Below are 18,111 nucleotides of genomic sequence, written 5' to 3' on the forward strand. Positions count from 1 at the left end.
CAGTAAGGGACAGATAGGGAGCACAGCCAAAATAACTACTGGACTGAATAGAGGGGAAAAGCCTTAACACATATACAGAGACACACATGCACATATTATGCAGCTGTGCTGTAAACAAGCACATTGTACAGTGACCGGTGTAGAGCTCTTTAGTCTCACACGGTTCAGCTCACACTCACTCTGACATGCACCGCAGGGCTAACCTGCCCATACTCATTCATGCAAATTAATACCCTTCACATCCAGACAGCCTACAAAGCTCCTTCCAATTCTTTCCCTTCAACATGTTCGGTGTGCGTGGGACATTTGCCTACAAAGCAACATTCATCCTCCCAATTAAAGAATTAGATCTCTTTACCCTCATCCCAAGAGGATTGAGCGGGTGGTGCTGATCGCCCCAGGGCTGACAGATACAGGATTACACACACCTGCATACGGGGCAGCAGGTGATGTTGTGGTTAGCACTGCTACTGTGCACTCAAAGGATCTGGGTTCAAATCCCACATCCTGCTGTAGTTCTGTTTAACAAGATACTTACCCTAAATATCTCCAATAAAAATGACAACCGACTAACCAATTTCAATAACCGCTTGTCCCGAGTGGGGTCTCGGCGAGCCGGAGCCTATCCTGGAGACATTGGGCGCAAGGCTGAAGGGGTGGGGGCACGCCCTGGACAGGACACCAGGCCATCGCAGGTAAAAATGACATTGTTATATAATTTTTTGTACCCTGGGTAAGTAATTGTATGTAGTTTATCACTCTAAGTTGATTTGGAAAAAAAAGCACCGGCCGAATCATTAAATGTAAATGTGAGTCCACTGAGGTTTCCTTGGCCTGCAGGTGGGATGCAGCCTCTGTTTGTCCCCTACGCCCACAGAGATTACAGTGTTTACATGTGTGACAGAGCTCACGCTCTGCTCACTGCTGGTTGAACTTCAGCCTGCTGTATACACAGCTCTGACAGATCATTCCAAACCACTGGGGCTGGGAACAGAGCCGGGGGCCTAGAGCTACAATAACTGCCCCATAAGTTACAACAGTTGCACAGTGGCTCAAAAAAGATGAAGACGTGCTCACGGTGGTCAGATCACAAGAGAATTCATTTGATTATCTTTGTCTTCGTCATCATTGTCATCACCATCATCATCATCATTGTCTTTACTTGTTCTTTAAGATTATGAGTCCGATGGCTATAAACACAATTCTATCCATTGCTCCTGCCACATCTTGCAACTTATCTTCTACTGAAAAGACATGACCTCCACCTTAAGTGACATAAAAGTGGCATTGGTGACATTAACTGACATTGGGTTCGATCCCCCCCAGTCTGTGTGGAGTTTGCATGTTCTCCCCGTGTCTGCGTGTGTTTCCTCCGGGTGCTCTGGTTTCCTCCCACCGTTCAAAGATATGCTGTTCAGGTTCACCCATAGTGTGAGTGACAGAGAGAGTGTGTTCCACTGATGTATGGATGAGTGACCCAGTGTAAGTAGTGTATCTAGCAGTGTAAGTCACCACGGTAAATAAGGTGTGTGGGCTTATAACACTACATAGTGTTCTTTGTAAGTCACTTTGGAGAAAAGTGTCTGCTATATGAAGTAAAGCAAACGTAAACATCGCAGCCATCATGCACAATCTGGTTCTAGTCAAGGAGATGCAGAAGCTTACCCCAAATGTCGTATGGCCATCTATCCCAAGCCACCAAATAGACATCCTGAGCGGTATGCCACAATTCTTGGCTGCACTCTACCTAAATAAGTTCACCTCAGGATCACACTGTAGTAGAGCGGCCCTCAGTCTGCAGTTCATCTTACGGTCCCGAGGAGGTTCTGTTTGTTTACTCTGTTTACTGAGCGTTTCTCCTATTTACCTTCCTATCTGGCCAGGAGACCTTTGAAAAGACCTTAGTGAGAGCACCACGGCACTGTGGGCAGAGAACAGAAGCGCAATTATGGAAAGCGAATTGGTTCTTCAAACAGGTGTCGAATGATGCGGACGCAGGCTACGGCTCCAACAGCACTGTCCAAACAAAGTGGAGAAGTGGGGGTAGCAGGAATGGTGGCAAGAAAGTCCCCATTGAGGCTGGGTGGGAATTCAAAAGCCGGTCCTTAGTTTACCGTGAAAACAGTTAATTTTAAACGGCTGGTAGTTAGTGTCAGGACAGATAAGCGGATCGAGCGAGATAAGGTCTTCTCTAAGCAATGGTTTGCTTCCATGCAGAGATTTAGGGAACAGGCGGCAAGTGGCACTGACTCTTACCGCCGGCCCAAGCGAGGATCACTCTAACAGACCTCATATGTTTTTGAGTTTTCTGGGAATGCTTCAGAGTCATAAATAACTAAAAAACAAATCCTGCCATGAAATGCAGCCAGGCATTTTCTCTCTGATTTCGTTCCAAAAAAGCTATCTCCTTTCATTTCTTTAGTTGCGTTGCTTTATGATAACGCTCTCTCGTAAGCCGAGCAGAGACCGTGGTATGAAACCCCGCTCCATATTTATAGCAGACACTGGCAGTAGCAGCTCTGTAGCCTGATAGTAGGACCATGTGGTAGAATGTTTAGAGTGTTTAGGCCCTGGGGGCCAAGGCTTAAAATTTACGTTGTGACACTTCCGTTATTTTGTCTACCCGACATGCCCTAGTAAAATACCATATGGAAAAATGGGCAACAGAATCCACAAGACATAAAAAACCTGAAATAATGTTCAGCCATAAAATCAAAATACATCTCTATAAGCGTAACAGGTAGTTAGGTGCTACGGCGTAAGAAACGGCTTTTACAAAAAGCCCCAGGTTTAGCACAGGCGAAAGCTTTGTAGGAGAAATGCCATCAAACGCACGTTCAGCCTGACCCCGGTCAAGTGTGGTGCCACTTTCGCTCTCTCGTAACATCATAGTAGTTTGGTGTGTTACATGGCACCTGTGATAATTAAACTGAACAGGCTGTAATAGCTTCCACACATCTCCGACATAACGAGTCAGCGTACCGCTCCACAAAGACGAGCGAAATAGTGTCAAACCTCACGTGCATTGGGAGGGATGCCGGTGGAGGAGGTGAAAGCAAGGCGGTTTGCTCTGGTGATGGAGAACAGATGCCTTCAGTGAGGGAATGTTATAATGTTATCCCCATTTCATTATACTGCATTTTACTTGTCGCTCCAGAGTGTGATATGCCCGTAAAAGCATACTTCAGCAAGAGTTGCAGATTAGATTCTCATGACTTCTTTGAAAAGTCCCTCAAATGAGAATTGGGAAATAAGCAAAAAACACATTTCTTTCTTATTTAAAAACACTAAAGTAAATAAATAAAAACTATTCACATTTTTCTTATTTACACATTTTTCAGAGTTCTCTTTGTCTTTAAAGAAACAACCCTCTGCGCTTTCATCAGGAGATACAGCATCATGGGCCGTCGCCAAAATTCTTTTGCTTAAAATTGCAAGCAATTGCTTTAAAACACCATCATAGAATCAACAACAATTTTTGGACCGTTCACTGAAAGGTAAAAGGAAGGGTGTCAGGAGGGTGCATGGTCGGTCTTCAGTTTGCAGAGGTTTTTTTCTCCTTTACCAGCATCGGGAGTTTTCTCCCCTCCATTACCTTCTTGCATTTCCCCCAAAACTGCATTCAAATGTTCACCTTGGAGGATATTACTCATGTTAATTGTGGTATGTCTGTGCTTTTTGGATTTGTATTCCCTGTTAAGTGCCTCGAGGCAACTTGTTGGGATGGGAGCTATACAAAAACAAACTGAACTACAGTGAACTCAAAGTTTCCACGATGACTTGCGTGTTGTCCGCAGCTGTGCCTGCTCGGCAGCACACCTTCGCTGGAGAGTCCACCTGTTGTCCTGTTGACTCTAGACTCTACTGGCTACCTGGAAAGACCGAACCAGGCGCCCCACTCGAGCAGTAAGGACCCAGAGTGCTCCCAAATGGCCTCTCCTCTCCTCCTGCTCTGCATCCAGGCCATCCAGAGCCTGTTTATTTTCGGAAAGGAAGAATGTGCAAGTTGGACCTGGTGTTAAACAGTGTGTTTTTACAAAGCTAACTTTAATAAGATGCTCGATGAGAGATGACTGGAGACAGGGCGGGTGGGGGTCTCCTTGCCACGCATGGGCCAGACAATGACCTTCCCTGAATACACACACCAAAGGCTAGGGGTTTGAAGGTGGCCTCCTCACCCTGCCAAAGAGTGGGAAAACTTCATTCTGTTTGATAAAGAGATCTGCAAGAAATCATTAAAACATCAAGGAACACAAAGGATGGAAGGTAGTAAAGTGGTACTAAGGAATTCTAGAGGAACTCCACTGGGGAAGACTCAAAGGGAAGGTCATTAGACGAAGGGGTAAAAATTGTACTCATTAACCCTGATAAAGTGGGGCCATGAAGAAAATGACCTTGTAAGAGGAAGTAGGGTATTAAAAGAAAGGGGAACAAGAAAGGAGGAAAATCGCTGCAAAGATGGAACACTTACATGAACAAGGCCCAAAGATGGAGAATCGGTACACCCCCTGAATTAAACACACACACACGCTCCCTGAAACCGCTTGTCTCGAGCAAGGTTACGGCGAACCGGACCCTAGCCTGGCAATAGAGGGTGCCAGGCTGGAGGGGGCGGGGACACACCCAGGACGGGACGCCAGTCTCTCGCAAGGCAACCCAAGCAGGAGTCAAACCCCAGACCTGCCAGAGAGCAGGCCCCGACCAAACCTGCTGCACCACCACCGTCCCCTGCATTAAACATTTTTGCTTAATCTCTGATTCATAGTCACCAATAAGTGACAGAAAATGGTTAAAGACATGGATGTGTAGATCTACAGATGTTATTAGCTGTATTAGCAGCTTCAAATAGTGGAACAAGCTAAATTGCTATGTGTTTTATTTCACATAAATTATATCAAAGGCAGGAAAAAAAAAAAAAAAAAATCAATGACCAGGAGCAGGGACAGGAGAGAAATAAAACTGTGTCTTTGCCGACCTAGCTACATTCAAATCTTATTGTGCAATCTACAGATAAAGCCCTAATGTCAACAAAAATGGAGGGAAATACTACCTACCATTTATTGTCTTAGTAACCAGACACCCCTTGGGATTTACACCAAAGAAGGGAGCCAAAAGAAAGAATTTCTCATTCCTGGCGAGGGGGTAGAGTGGGGGGTTGCCCTCTGACAGCACCTCGATGATAGTGGCCAGAACGGCTCTCCCACAAACATACAGCAGACACCCCCGTTCTTAAACAGACACCCAGCACTAAACAGGATAAAAGCAGGAAAACAAACTGAAGCTCTACAGCCCCTTCCCATTCCCACAGACATTAATGTCACGGGGAGATAAAGGGCAATAGGCAGTCAAACAAAATCCACTAACCAAGCGCTAGTCCTTAAAAAACTATTACCTTTCTGGTTACAAGCTATCATAAAACACTTAGGATCAACCTTTGTGGGACATGGAGGCGTTGCACAGTGGGTGAGGTTTTGGGGAGCGTTGGGTCTGTGGATAGTTGCTCTCAACATCCCAGGTGGGTTATTAAAACTGCTAAGAGAGGGAACATAGAGGGTGAAGACACCTACCGCTCCGAAGCACCTGCACTGCAGACAGACATGCAGAGCCCTGCCATCGTTGTCCTGCTTCGCTCAATCATTTGGCTGTGCACTTCCTTGACAGAATTCACATCACGTTGCCCGTCCATTTGATTTCAGCCCTTTTACTTATCACTTGTAATGGTTAACAGACCTGTGGACGTTTCTGGTATAAATGTTAAACAGAACTTCAGCCTTGCAAGCATACCTAGTGGTTTATTATGCTGAAATTACATCTTGAGGCCAAATAGTAGTCGTCCCAGAGGAAATCTCTGCTTCCGGGTGCAGATGTGACCTCATGTTGGAGTGGGTTTGTCCCAGCATATCCTGGGGCCTGGGTCACTTGTGTAACAAAGAGGCCATCCTGGCCCAGCCTCTCCAGGGTGGAATTTAGAGCTTCGGTGAAGCAGGCCAGTGGCAGCAGGGCTCCACTAAAATGCTCATCATGAACTTGCATCAGGGATTCAAAAGCAGTATGAGGTTCCACTAAACCAGGTTTCCATAAGTCACATCTTTGCGGGCTAGCATTTACTCAGGTTTTCCAGCTCTTTGTAAAAGAGCTAAAAAACATTAGAACTAGAACAGACAGCTAAATTAGAGAATAAATTAATTTCACACCCTGTGATGGACTAGCATCCTGCCCAGGGTGTACCCTACCAGGCCTACTACCCTATGCTTCGGAGTGGCCTTTGAACTGCTGTGACCCAGTATTAAATAAAAAAAATGACAGGTAATGGATGGATGGATGGATGGATGGATGGATGGATGGATGAATGAATTTTTTTGGAGCACTTAATTTCTGAGCTAGGCCAAAACTATAAACACTGGCTCAACCAGTAATGTTACGAGGAACCCTTCATTAATCAACACACCCTCAGCATACACTCTGGGTGTCAACCATTAGCAGATGCTCAGACACTAATCATCATCATGCATGAGAATGGCTGACTTGTGTTTCCAACAGTACACGGATCCCATGGCTTCTTTGTGGATGCTCACCAAGGGGTTACCTTGCCTACCCTGAGGTTGACCAGTGGAGCAGTGCTGGAAATGACCTGCATCTTGGCTTTCCAAGTGCTTGGCTCTGCTGCCACTCTTAATAAAATCAAGCTTTTTGAGTCTATCTTGCAGGAATAATGAGATAATAAACAAATCTCAGCAAAACACACACACACACACACACATTTTCAGAACCGCTTGTCCCATACGGGGTCACGGGGAACCGGAGCCTACCCGGCAACACAGGGCGTAAGGCCGGAGGGGGAAAACACCGAGAAAGAAATTTGTCTCCAGAGAGAAAACGAACGCTGTGCAGTCTGACAGCTTTATTTGCACGGCTCAAGAAAAATATTCTCACATGTGATTTGTTATTGTGGGTTTGAGGATGGCCCACACGCAAACATGCACATACACACAAATAATTAAGAAAAAAAGATAAAAACCTCAGTATCCAAGTGCTAAGAAACTTCCAGCACTTCCAGTACAAATGACGTCAATAGGGAAACAACAATAAAACGGAGAACATGCAAGAAGAAAGGAAGAATGCTCAGTGGGCAGCGAGAGGCCGACACTTCAGGTAAGTGTTGACAAATACTTGTTTCCCCCAGGAAAGTGAAGGGAACAAACAGAAAGTTGGCTTTGTCAGCCCTTTTTCCAAGAGTAGAGAAGAGGCCTGAAGAACAAGAGCCCACCTTTAGTGTTTTTGTGGGCCTCTGATTGCAACGCGGTCAGGTTGAGTCTGGATCCTGGCATTCCTGATTCCATCAGCGCTACAAACCACTGTATTGAAACCATCTGCCCTAGACCTCAGGCCCCTGTGCTGCCCACAAGTACTAGACGATGTTGACACACACGTATCTGCTCACTCTCGATTTTAACTAATTATAAACTCTAGAGACACTTGCAAAAGCCACAATTCCCGTAAATAATTCCAGTAAATGAAAGGGGGCAATTGGACAGCAATGGCCCATACAAATAAGTAACAAAATAAAGGCTTGTTCCTGAAGGGAGAGGCAGAGTGCCATGGGGAGGCTGTTACTTCTGGTGCGTGAAGGGCTGCCCCCCATTAACTCCTTTCTAATGTAACCTCTGTTCGGCCCGTCCGCGTGGCGCCCATGTAGTGTTTTGATCGAGTCAGTGAAAGGAGCCTGTCTCACAAAGCCCTGAGGACACGGGTGGTCGCGGGGGTGACTGGTGCCGCTGAGAGGCCACTTTTTGTGATATGAGGTTGCTTAAAACACAAAGAGCTCCACATACAAGGGCAGCCGCAGGACCCTCTTGTTCGCCGGCTGTCTCTGCTTGGGTCTCATGTCTTAATTAGCCGGGCTGCGGAGCTCCCTGGCAGAGGAGTCCCATTCGTGGTGCTTAGAGGGCCTGGCAAAGTGTACACTCGTTCATAAAAACAGGGTCAGACCGTGACTTCAGTTCTGCTTTGTTGCCCTTTATGTTCATATTACATTATAATATTGATCAGCATTTTTCTCCTATAAGTTCTTCAGAAGATGGATGGTGGACATACAAAGTGCCAAGCTTGCAAGGATCCCGACAATCGCAACCTGGTGGAACATCTGCAATCACTTTGCTTGAATATTTTGCAGTGACACCTATTCCTACATGCAACAAGAAATCAAAACTGACAAAACGTGCTGAGATAAGATACAACTGTCACCCCTAGGTTTGCTGGGTTCTTCTTGCTCTTTCTTTCTCTCACTTTCTCTCGCTATTATGGATGGTTGGGCAAATTGAATGCACCTGGTCAAAGAGAGCCCAAGTTCCTGGCCTGGCAACTCCTGCTCCAATAAATAACAACACCGAGAAAGAGCTCTTCTTTCACTTGGGTTCTTTTTAGTGGTTACTTACATTGTCTGCAGTTATGTAGTAAATTGTGTTCTTTTATTGTATGTGTGGTTTTGTTACTGTAGCTGAGAGTAGTTAGGAAACTGAAGGCTTTCTTTTGATGTTGTCATTTTTCTTTTCGACGTTTAAGGTAGATAGCCTTGGGGTTTTGTCGCAATGGGTAAATTTTTCTTTCACTTGGGACACTGCTGTGTACAACACACTTGTGTATATTGTATCTCTATTATCACTAACCTTCTTCACAATAAACCCTTCTTTTAAAAAAAAAAAAAAAAAAAAGAAAAGAGTTGAGGGGATCACTTGGTTTTCTTTCCTGGGACCCTGTCTGGACAATATATTCACTCAACACACACACTTTCTGAACCGTTTATCCCATACGGGGTCGCGGGGAACCGGAGCCTACCCAGCAACACAGGGCGTAAGGCCGGAGGGGGAGGGGACACACCCAGGACGGGACGCCACTCCGTCGCAAGGCACCCCAAGCAGGACTCGAACCCCAGACCCACTGGAGAGGAGGACCTGGTCCAACCCACTGCGCCACCCCCCCGTTCACTCAACACCTTGTTTTAAAAATTTTATGTGCAACTGCTTTACACCTTTGTCCTTATTGAGCTTAACATGCAGCAGGGGATGTAACCCTATGCTATATGTGGGGGAAAAAACAAGGACGTAGGGACAATACCAGATTTTCCATTGTGTACTAGGCATAGCGACTAGGGCCCTTGAAATGTTTAGGGCTTAAGAAGGAGGGAAAAATTAAAAAGCAGAAAAGGGGAAAAAATACAGGAAAAAAAAGATTGAGATAAAAGTTTAATGCAACTAAAACTTCCAAATTACATTTCAAAAACATAAATCCAGAGTTTCTAGATATTTCCTAAAAATGTTTATTTGGCTTCTCAATCAATGATGTAGTTTAGCATTAAGATAAAGTGTGTTATGTTAATCAATACAATTAAACAGGTGTTCACCTTATGATCAAATCTTTTATCTTTAGGCACATTTCAGAATGAAATTGTCCTGAGCCTGTGAAAACCAAATCGAGGCTTTTCTGAAGGTGTTCAGAAAAACAAATGTGGTTACCGGCGCCAGTTCAAAAACCTCAGGATCATTCTCAGTTATCTATGCACAATAAAGCTATATGATGCATTTGGCAGAGACCACCCATTTGAGAGGAATCCTTATCAACACTTTTGGCACTTGACTGTCGCGGTCCAAATTGATCTCAGCAATCCAGGAGCCACATTCTCTAGTAGTGGTTAGTTAGGCAGTTAAATGAACTGCTAGAGACGCACAAGCTGATCATGGGCACATTAATCAGAACATTAAAATCTTTCCATATATCTGTACATTCTGACTCTTTGAACGTGACCTCTACTTCGAGTGAAACTGCAGATGTCTACACATCTGCACATGGACTCTTTGTTTTGATGAATGCATCCACACGTGCCTTTTTCATCAAAAAAGGTCAAAACTATTTCCCCACAGGGGATAATAAAGTTAAATAGCTCTTTGTCATACTGTGAATGGACCCTCAGCAGGGTCTTTTTTACCTGCACCTTCTCTGCCTGCCTCCATTCCTATATGGGACATGAAGGAACAGGGGGGTGACAAAATTGGAGATTAAGGACAGTAGTCTCCATCACTAACAGGAATCCTACAATGTCACAGCTGTTTCATTTCCTAAATAAAGTTAAGGATCAGCAGCTCTTCCCAATTCAAAGAAGAGTGAAAAGTGAAGAAAAGCACGTATGTTGGGACTGCCCAATACAAGCCTATGTGCGCCCCTCAACACAGCTTCCAAACACAAACCTGTCAAATAGCTGCAGGAGCTTTTCCTCTGAATCATCAAATGGAAGGATTTCCATGCCAGTTGTGGGCGGTTACCTCATGGAGGATAGGGAAATGTCAGAGAACAGAAGCCCTAGTGACCAACTAGCTCAGCAGGACCATGCAAAGCACTGCAGGAGCTACCAGAGCTCTCTCCATTCTCTTACTCCCAAACTGCCGGGGGGAACATACAGAGAGGGTTGTAAAGCATGTGGAGCAGCAACTATTTGAGGTGTACAGAGACACAAAGGGAGTGGGGTTAAATGTGTGGCGTATACAAGAAATCTGGAGGCCAAGTTGGAGAGACAAGTGCTAAATTATGTGATAACTACTAGGTTAAAGACATCCAAGAAGAAGCCAGTTGGATAGGAATACAACCACAGCTTGAGGTTGAGGTGGTTGGTTTGACCAGTTTCTGGGTTGCACCCAGAGTACACTCAATGTGGAGGATGTTTGGCATGTGTGTGCATTTGGGGGAAGCAGTTTATTTCCACTATTGTGGCACGTGCAGAATATGAAGCTGGTGTTGAGAGGAGCCCATTTAGTCCACAGAAGTGACAAAGTTCACAGTTTCCTCTCCTGGCTACGAGCTCCCCCCAGCTGGCCTCAATCACCTGAGACGAAGGCGGGGGGTGATAATTGCTAACACCTGAAACCAGAAGTGCAAAGCCCAGTTGGTAGGCTCAGTTGGACTTTGGGTCTTAACTCCTGATCGTGGAATTGTCCCAGCTGATAACTCTCCAGGACCAGCTGCAGTGGATATAATCGCTGAAAATGTGTCGAACAAAGACAGCGATGACAAACAGTAGTAAATATGAACGGAGGAACAAGAAATGTAATTCGAAATTATTCTTATCTTCCATCCGGCCCACTTTCCACTGCCTGTTAGCTGTCATCCAATATGTTCAGAGGTTTTCGTCCTATCTCTGAGTAATAACAGCTTTGTTCAATTTGAGGATGGCTGTTAGGAGGGAAAACCTGGGAAGTGCCACCTGGCCAGTGTCTGCAAAGGCCAGACACGCACTGCACGTGCTTACGCGCCCCTCAGACGGGGAGCTTGACCACAGGGGATGGCGGTGCTGCGCAGTCCGGGTCGTTCCGAGGTCACCCAAGGACAGGCTGACGGAGCGCAAACCCGCGTTCCCAGGACCCTCTTCCCATCGACAGCTGCGAACGGTGCAGCAGACCTGCTGATTCTTCCTGTCATGAGCCTCAGGAGGCTGCCGGCACCATCTTGAAATGTGCTCTAGGTTTTTACTGCTCCTTCGTGCCAGCAGAAAGGCTGCTTAATTTGCTCTTACATGTGTTTGTTGATGCTTTGGGGAATGGTGCTCTCAGTAACTGGTAGTGTGTATATGTGTATGGGTGTGTGTTTACAGAATCAGTGCCCTCCAGAAATCGAAGTGTCCTGTCACCGAGTCAGAAGGGACAAGATGAAACATGTGAAATGCGACACCATCGAGGGCTGACGGTGAACATAACAGTGAAAGACTGAAAAGATGAATTTGACTAAGAGAGACTGTTTCAGTTAGCGGTCAGCAGGGCACCAGGTAGTATAGTGTGAATTTAACCACCACCTTTGGCCTTGAACAAGCGAGGTTTAAATTCCACCACTACCTGTTAAAGGTTCTCTGAGTCATTCTGGTTTAAAAAAAAAAAAAAAAACCAAGCTGTATAAATGGGTAAATTGCATTATTAAATAATTGTAGCTTAATATTCTAAGTTGCTTGGGAGGAAAGTGTTAGAAAAAGAAATGTAACTTCTTTCGAGTCAGGCTGTACCATAAACTGTGCCTTGGCGCTACACGAACCTCAGAAGAAGAAGATAGTCGGTTTGGGTGGAGGCCTTACAGGCCCATCTCACATAGATTGTCTGTGACTGTGATGCACTGCGGCATGACCAGGCCTTCACCCTGGGCTTCTGCTGGTCAGCGCATCAGCTCTATACAGAGGCAACCACTAGGGCCCTGGCAAATGACCAACGTGACAGTTGACGGTTGGTCATCAGGTTCGGCTTTTGGGAAACCGGATCGGAGTCTGAGTCCGGCCTCCTGACAGCAACGGCGAAACTTCAATAAGAAGCCGGCGGCCGGGCCAGCTGCCGGGGCCGTTTACGCTAACCGCCAGCAATTAATAGCACCCACTGTAACGCGGGGGCCACGGCTTTATATTTAAACCTCCTTGACTGCAAGGAATGGACTACACCTGTTCTGCACACAAGCACAGAGGTTACGTTCACATGCGGAAAACTTCAGTTTTTCAAGGTTGAACCAAACTGAATACGGCCACTGGAAGCAGGTGACGGTCAAACTTGGCGATAAAAGTAAATTAAGCACACTGCAGGAAAGGGTGATGCTGGATTTCAAAACAGCTTTAATGTACTGGCACTGAATGAGGCTGTTTAAAGTGTGTTGACCAGTAGACAGAATTAAGGAGTGAGGGCAGCCCGCTGGCATTTCTCCATCGGTTCCCATGACCTCTGACCTCCGTCACGTGGCGCTCCGAACTGCGTCTCGGTCCAAGTCGAGCGCCAAGTCATGCCCATGAGCAAAGAATTTCTTCTATGCGTTCCCAGCGTGTTATAAATAGGCATCACAAAAGAGACACGCTGAAGAAGAGAAGATTCTTGGGCATTTCGCCTGACAGCAATAAAAAGCCTATCACCCCAAGTTTTTAATGGTTAGTGAAAGCATCCAGAGTGTATAATTTCACATTAGTTCAATCTGACAGACATTTCGTCCGCTGAGCTATTTTGGAAAGGGCACCATGTTTTACTGACAATCTCCAGTGTATAATATATATATGTATGTGTGTGTGTGTGTGTGTGTGTGTGTGTGTGTGTGTGTGTGTGTTTCTGTGAACTTAACTCATCGGAGCAATTTTTCTCCTTTAGTTCAGCTCTTCTGAGTCTGACTGCGAATTGCTACGCCACTCTCCACCCAGGGAGAGATGGATCTATTCACACGCCCCCTCCCATGTCCCCTTGTCCCTCCTGGAGGGCGACTCGGAGTACCGCTCTGTTGTGACGATTGCCGCTGCATCTGTTTCCGCGACAAAAATACCGTTCGCTGCGATCCTGCCTCCGGGTACTACCGCACGCCTCGAGTTTCACGTGGCAACCAGCGCTCCGAAATGGAAAGCGTCTCACTTTACGTGAAAGAGCAGCGATGGTGCCCCGTTCGGTATTTCAAAGGTCTGTAGCTTAAACACATACACAGAGATGTGTGTGGCCACTTGTGCACAAACGACAAGAAACACCCCCTCATACACACCAAATCCAGATTCATAGTGTCCCGGCTGCCATACAAGGGACATCGGTCCATTTCCCACCTGCCTGAAAAAAACCACAAAGCCATAATGATCTCGATGGAAGGAAACATTCATCCTGTCTTGGAGATGAAGAGTAGAGCAGACATCTGTGCAAGCTAGTTCCAGCTTGTACAATCACACATTTCCAATTAAAAAGGAAAAAAAAAAAAAAACCTCACTCTTGTGGACTTCCCATCTCTCTAAATCAGGTGCACAACTGAAAATGACACAGCACGTCCCGCTCGGCAGCCGTACCGCAGCTCTGGAAAGGTGGAAAATTACTGAAGCTTCGGGGACCACGATGGAGGAAACCGTGACAGGGTGATGATGTGTGTGTGTGCGCGAGACAGGATTTGGGGTGGGCTCAGGTTTTCAGCTATCCCTCTGTGACACAGAAAATTAGCAGAATGCAAAAAGGGGCAGATGCAATATGTTATGGTACTTGACAAGGCTGGACTGCACAGTCGGTGAGACCAGTCAAAGCAGTAGCCAAGTGCCGTGTGTGTAGATGTGGAAAATCCAAAACCCTGATCTCCTTACCCCGGGCTCAGCTGGTCCCCCAGTGTTCTGCTTCTCTCATCCTGTATTAGCGCTCCTGAGACTCCAAAGGTAAGCGACAAACCAAGAGGACGGCCGTGGCTAGAATCAACACTGCCGGGGGGCCCAAGCCAGATCTTGGGCTTCCCGTCACTGCGACAGCTCCGATGGAGCCGTCACGGTGCATTAGGGGCTCGCTCTGCAGCCCGCCGCCCCGGCGCTAACAAAAACACCATTACTGTTGCTGAAATGTGGCGTAATAACAAGAGAGCAGAGCGTAGGTCAAGCTGGGTTAAGCTCACACTTTTCATGAGCAGTATACATTGCAGAAAGCCCAAAGCACCAACCATTGTACTTCTCCAACAGCTACTGTCATTTGGGCACGGGGCGCCTTTTCCTCCATGGGTAAGGAGCCCGTCGGACGGATAGCGGCGTGCGTGAAAATGTGCTTCTTTTCCAGCTCCGGTTTCACCAATAGCATTAGAACGATGAATAAAACGAGCGAGGGAGAAATCACAAGTGCTGACTCGGTTGCAAAAGACCACAGCAAGCTGGGAAAAGCAACCCGCAAAAAGATCCTACTTTGGATATTACTGGCATTAAAATGTCATGGGGTTTACAAATGTATTGAAAACTTAAATGTTTTTGTTATCCTTCCATGTATTTTCAGAGGCTGCTGCCCTCACCATATTCTGCCAATAATTAAAGAAGAGATTATTTGTATCACTGCTGCAAGCAAATCGATTAGATCAAATAACCCTCCGAATTGCGCTTTTCATTTACGGCACTTGTGGCTCTCTAGCCCTCTAACACATTAGGTTGAATCATCGACTGTATCATCAGAACGGACACTCCAAGGTCGGGGGGGGGTCACGTCTGCTAAGCATCAAGGTGGGTAGGATCGCAAAGGCTCGTGGGTGAAGGAACACACCTGGAGGGCAGGAGCAATGCTGCGTCAGGTCCCTCGCCATGCGGTGCAGGGGCAGAGCCTTGCTCAGCTTCTGGACATGAATCATAGAGAGCGGACATGGGTTAGAGTTGGAAAAGTAAAGTAGAGACATGTCTTATCTCAGTTACTGTACAGACCACTTAACCTTTTTAAAAATTATTATTATTATTGTTATTATTATTATTATCGCTGATGCCTGTGTCAAAGGTGATATACAGTGTTACCTCCTGGTGTTGTTTCCCCATCTGAATGAATGTGATACTGTAAGTAGTGCAAAAAACTGTGAAAATGACCAATTAATTGTCTAATAATAAAATGAGCAAAGGGCCACAAGCACAAGAAGTATTCATGGTTGTTACCGCCTAAAAGGAGAGCTTTTTATGCAGAATTCGCCCTTTTTCCTGGTACAGGATTGTGAATATCTTGTTTTGAATACTAGAATTAATATTTTCAGTAAACGTTATACTTTTTTAAAAAAAGTAATAATCTTATCTCGACTGTAATAATGATGCACAAACAGCAGCTCTCCCAGTTAGATGAGTGTTTCTGAACCGAGTCCAGGCACAAAACTACAATATTACAGTAATATTACCTGCGTACTGCGATGTCACATCTTACCACACATCATAGGATGGGAATTTAAAAGAAACGGGAAAATTTACAGTATGTCTATGAATGTACCGGGGAAATAAGAAAAAACAATAATACTTTATTTATACTGATCTGACAGTAAAGTAAACGGAATTTAATCTGCCTTCTGTGTAACATTTCCTTGCACTTTGAAATCAGTTTGTATTTGTCAAATTTGTTGCATATAAAAAATGCTATGTCTAAACATTTCATCTTCCGTATTAATTATGCGTTTAAGAGAGCATCAATTATTTCTCACAAATCATATTTCACCGACAGATCACCTTCTGCGCAGAAATGTTATTTCGCATAAAAGAAAATGTTATCTGGGACAACAGCGTTAAAAAAATACAGCCCAAATGTTATAAATCGACGCAGGACAAAAAATTGTGTCGGTTCAGAAACTTAAGTCTTAAACATTCAAATTTTCGTTTAGTGAAATAACAAGAAAACTATCTTGTACCATCGTTATTATTATTATTATTATTATTATTATTATTATTATTATTACTGCGCTAACGGTATTTCAACCAGTTTACAGCTGTGCACATCATGATAGTTATCCAGCAGGAACTGGGTATGAACCAACAACCTTCAGGTTTCAGGTCTACGCGTTTGATTGTGTTCATAAAATCTGGAAAATGTTTACAGCCTATTTCAGCGGCACAATAACTTATTTCAGTCCCCAACTTCAGTCTTCAAACTAGACAACGAGACGCAGGTTGTAAAAAAAGATGAATTTGTGACACGTATCGGAGAATGGAAATTGCAGGTACATCATCATCATCATCATCATCATCATCATCATCATGAGCGCTAGACTCCTGGCTCCTCCAACACTGACCTCCTGCAGAAGTTTCTCCACGGTGTCCCGCAGCGCAGGTGTGACATTCCCGTCTTCTTCTCCCAGGAAAGACATCTCACGATGGTGCAGCTGCAGATGTTTCTCCATCTCCAGCGCGTGGACTCGGTCTTCCAGCTGGGACGTCTTGAAGGTCATGAAGAAGCAAAGCGAGACGGAGCTCACTGACAGCAAGAAACACACGATGGTCGGCAGAGCCACGAGGAGACGCGGGATCAGGGAGTGGGGAGGACTGGGGCTCATCAGCGCCGTGTCCTCTTTGGAGTTCTCCGCAGAGTCCATCCTGGAGCTCCTGTGAGTCGCAGCAGACCCGAGCGGTCGGATGGAGACGGACCTCTGCTCCTGGAGGTGCTCCTCTCACTTCCAAGCGTGTGTCACTGCTGATGATGGTTTGAACTTTGAGGGAAGTCACGCTGAGCGAGTGGCCCCGATGCGATCCTGCCTGCCGCAGGACCACGAGCAAAGACGTTCGGAGACGCCTGGACTCTGGAGGACCAGCAGGAAGTCCTGGGTTCGAGGGACCAAAGACACGGGCGCAGGGTTCTGGTCGAAGCTGCTCCGCTTCCTAACGCACAAGTGAAGTGAACCTCGACCTGGCAGTCCGCTCCCCTCTGCTCCCTCTGCTCGCTGCCAATGTGCTGTTATGAGATGTTGGGAGAGCAGCGGCGCGCGCCCGCCCGCCCCGGTGGCCACGTGGATGGGGAAGGCGCGGGGAGCCGCGCGCAGCGGAGAGCGCAGCTGTTTACATAAACACCGCTTTACGCGAAGTCTGACGGCTTTAAAAGTTGGCTGCTTTCTTACACCCAAGTTTCATACCGAAAGGGTGGTAACAATTTGACCCAGATATAACGATTTATTATAATAATCATATTTATACATTAACTGTAAACTGTTTAAAAACTATTACTACATAAGTTAGAGACACAAATGGAAATAAACAGCTACCCAGTAAAATCTATTGATTTTTATGTAATTTCTTCATGACGAAGTGTTATTCAAACTTGTTCCAAATTATTCGGTGATTGTCATTATTTTGTCAGATGTAGGTCCACTTAACGGCTCTTTGTTGGGTGAATGAAAACGGATGCAAAGTATTTGTAAGGGGTGTTTTGGCATAAACTTATGTTTCATATGATTTACTTCCAAAACTGTACAAACTTGCAACTCCACTGAAAGAGCGTGTGGTACAAATTATTTTTTTGTTCTTCTATTTCTCGGTCTGGATCAGGTCATTGACCCTTTCGATGGTACCACCAGCCGTCATGAAGAATAATTTTCTACACCAGGGTCCTAACCAGTCTCTCTGGATGCTCTTCCACAAACTAAGCAACAGCATAGAAATAATTTAGTACATTTAAAGGAAAAATTAAGCAAAATAAAACGTCAAATGTTTCGTTTAAAAATACCATTTAATATCCCCAACCAATAACTTGTGAGAATGCATTAGAAAATGATTCGATATATACAAGTTCCTCTTCAACACCTTATCTGTCCTTGGTGCTGAACAGATCTCAAAGCTTTATTTACATTTATTCGTTTGACGCTTTTCTTTGCAACTTACAATGT

At 45.4% G+C, this 18,111-nt stretch overlaps 1 protein-coding gene across 1 annotated transcript in view; it reads right to left on the reverse strand.

Annotated features, from left to right (window-relative positions):
- The window catches only part of col23a1b (collagen type XXIII alpha 1 chain b), a 135,894-nt gene extending 118,730 nt beyond the window's left edge, over window positions 1-17,164 (reverse strand). The window contains exons 1-2 of the mRNA XM_018756352.1: window positions 16,528-17,164; window positions 15,036-15,105 (exon numbers count right to left, since the gene is read on the reverse strand). Coding sequence (XP_018611868.1) covers window positions 15,036-15,105; window positions 16,528-16,827 — 370 coding nt within the window. The 5' untranslated portion in view covers window positions 16,828-17,164. The remainder of the gene's footprint in view (window positions 1-15,035; window positions 15,106-16,527) is intronic.
- Window positions 17,165-18,111: the final 947 nt, after the last annotated feature.

Source organism: Scleropages formosus, chromosome 13 (genome assembly GCF_900964775.1).
Source record: "Scleropages formosus chromosome 13, fSclFor1.1, whole genome shotgun sequence".
Classification (NCBI taxonomy): Eukaryota; Metazoa; Chordata; class Actinopteri; order Osteoglossiformes; family Osteoglossidae; genus Scleropages; species Scleropages formosus.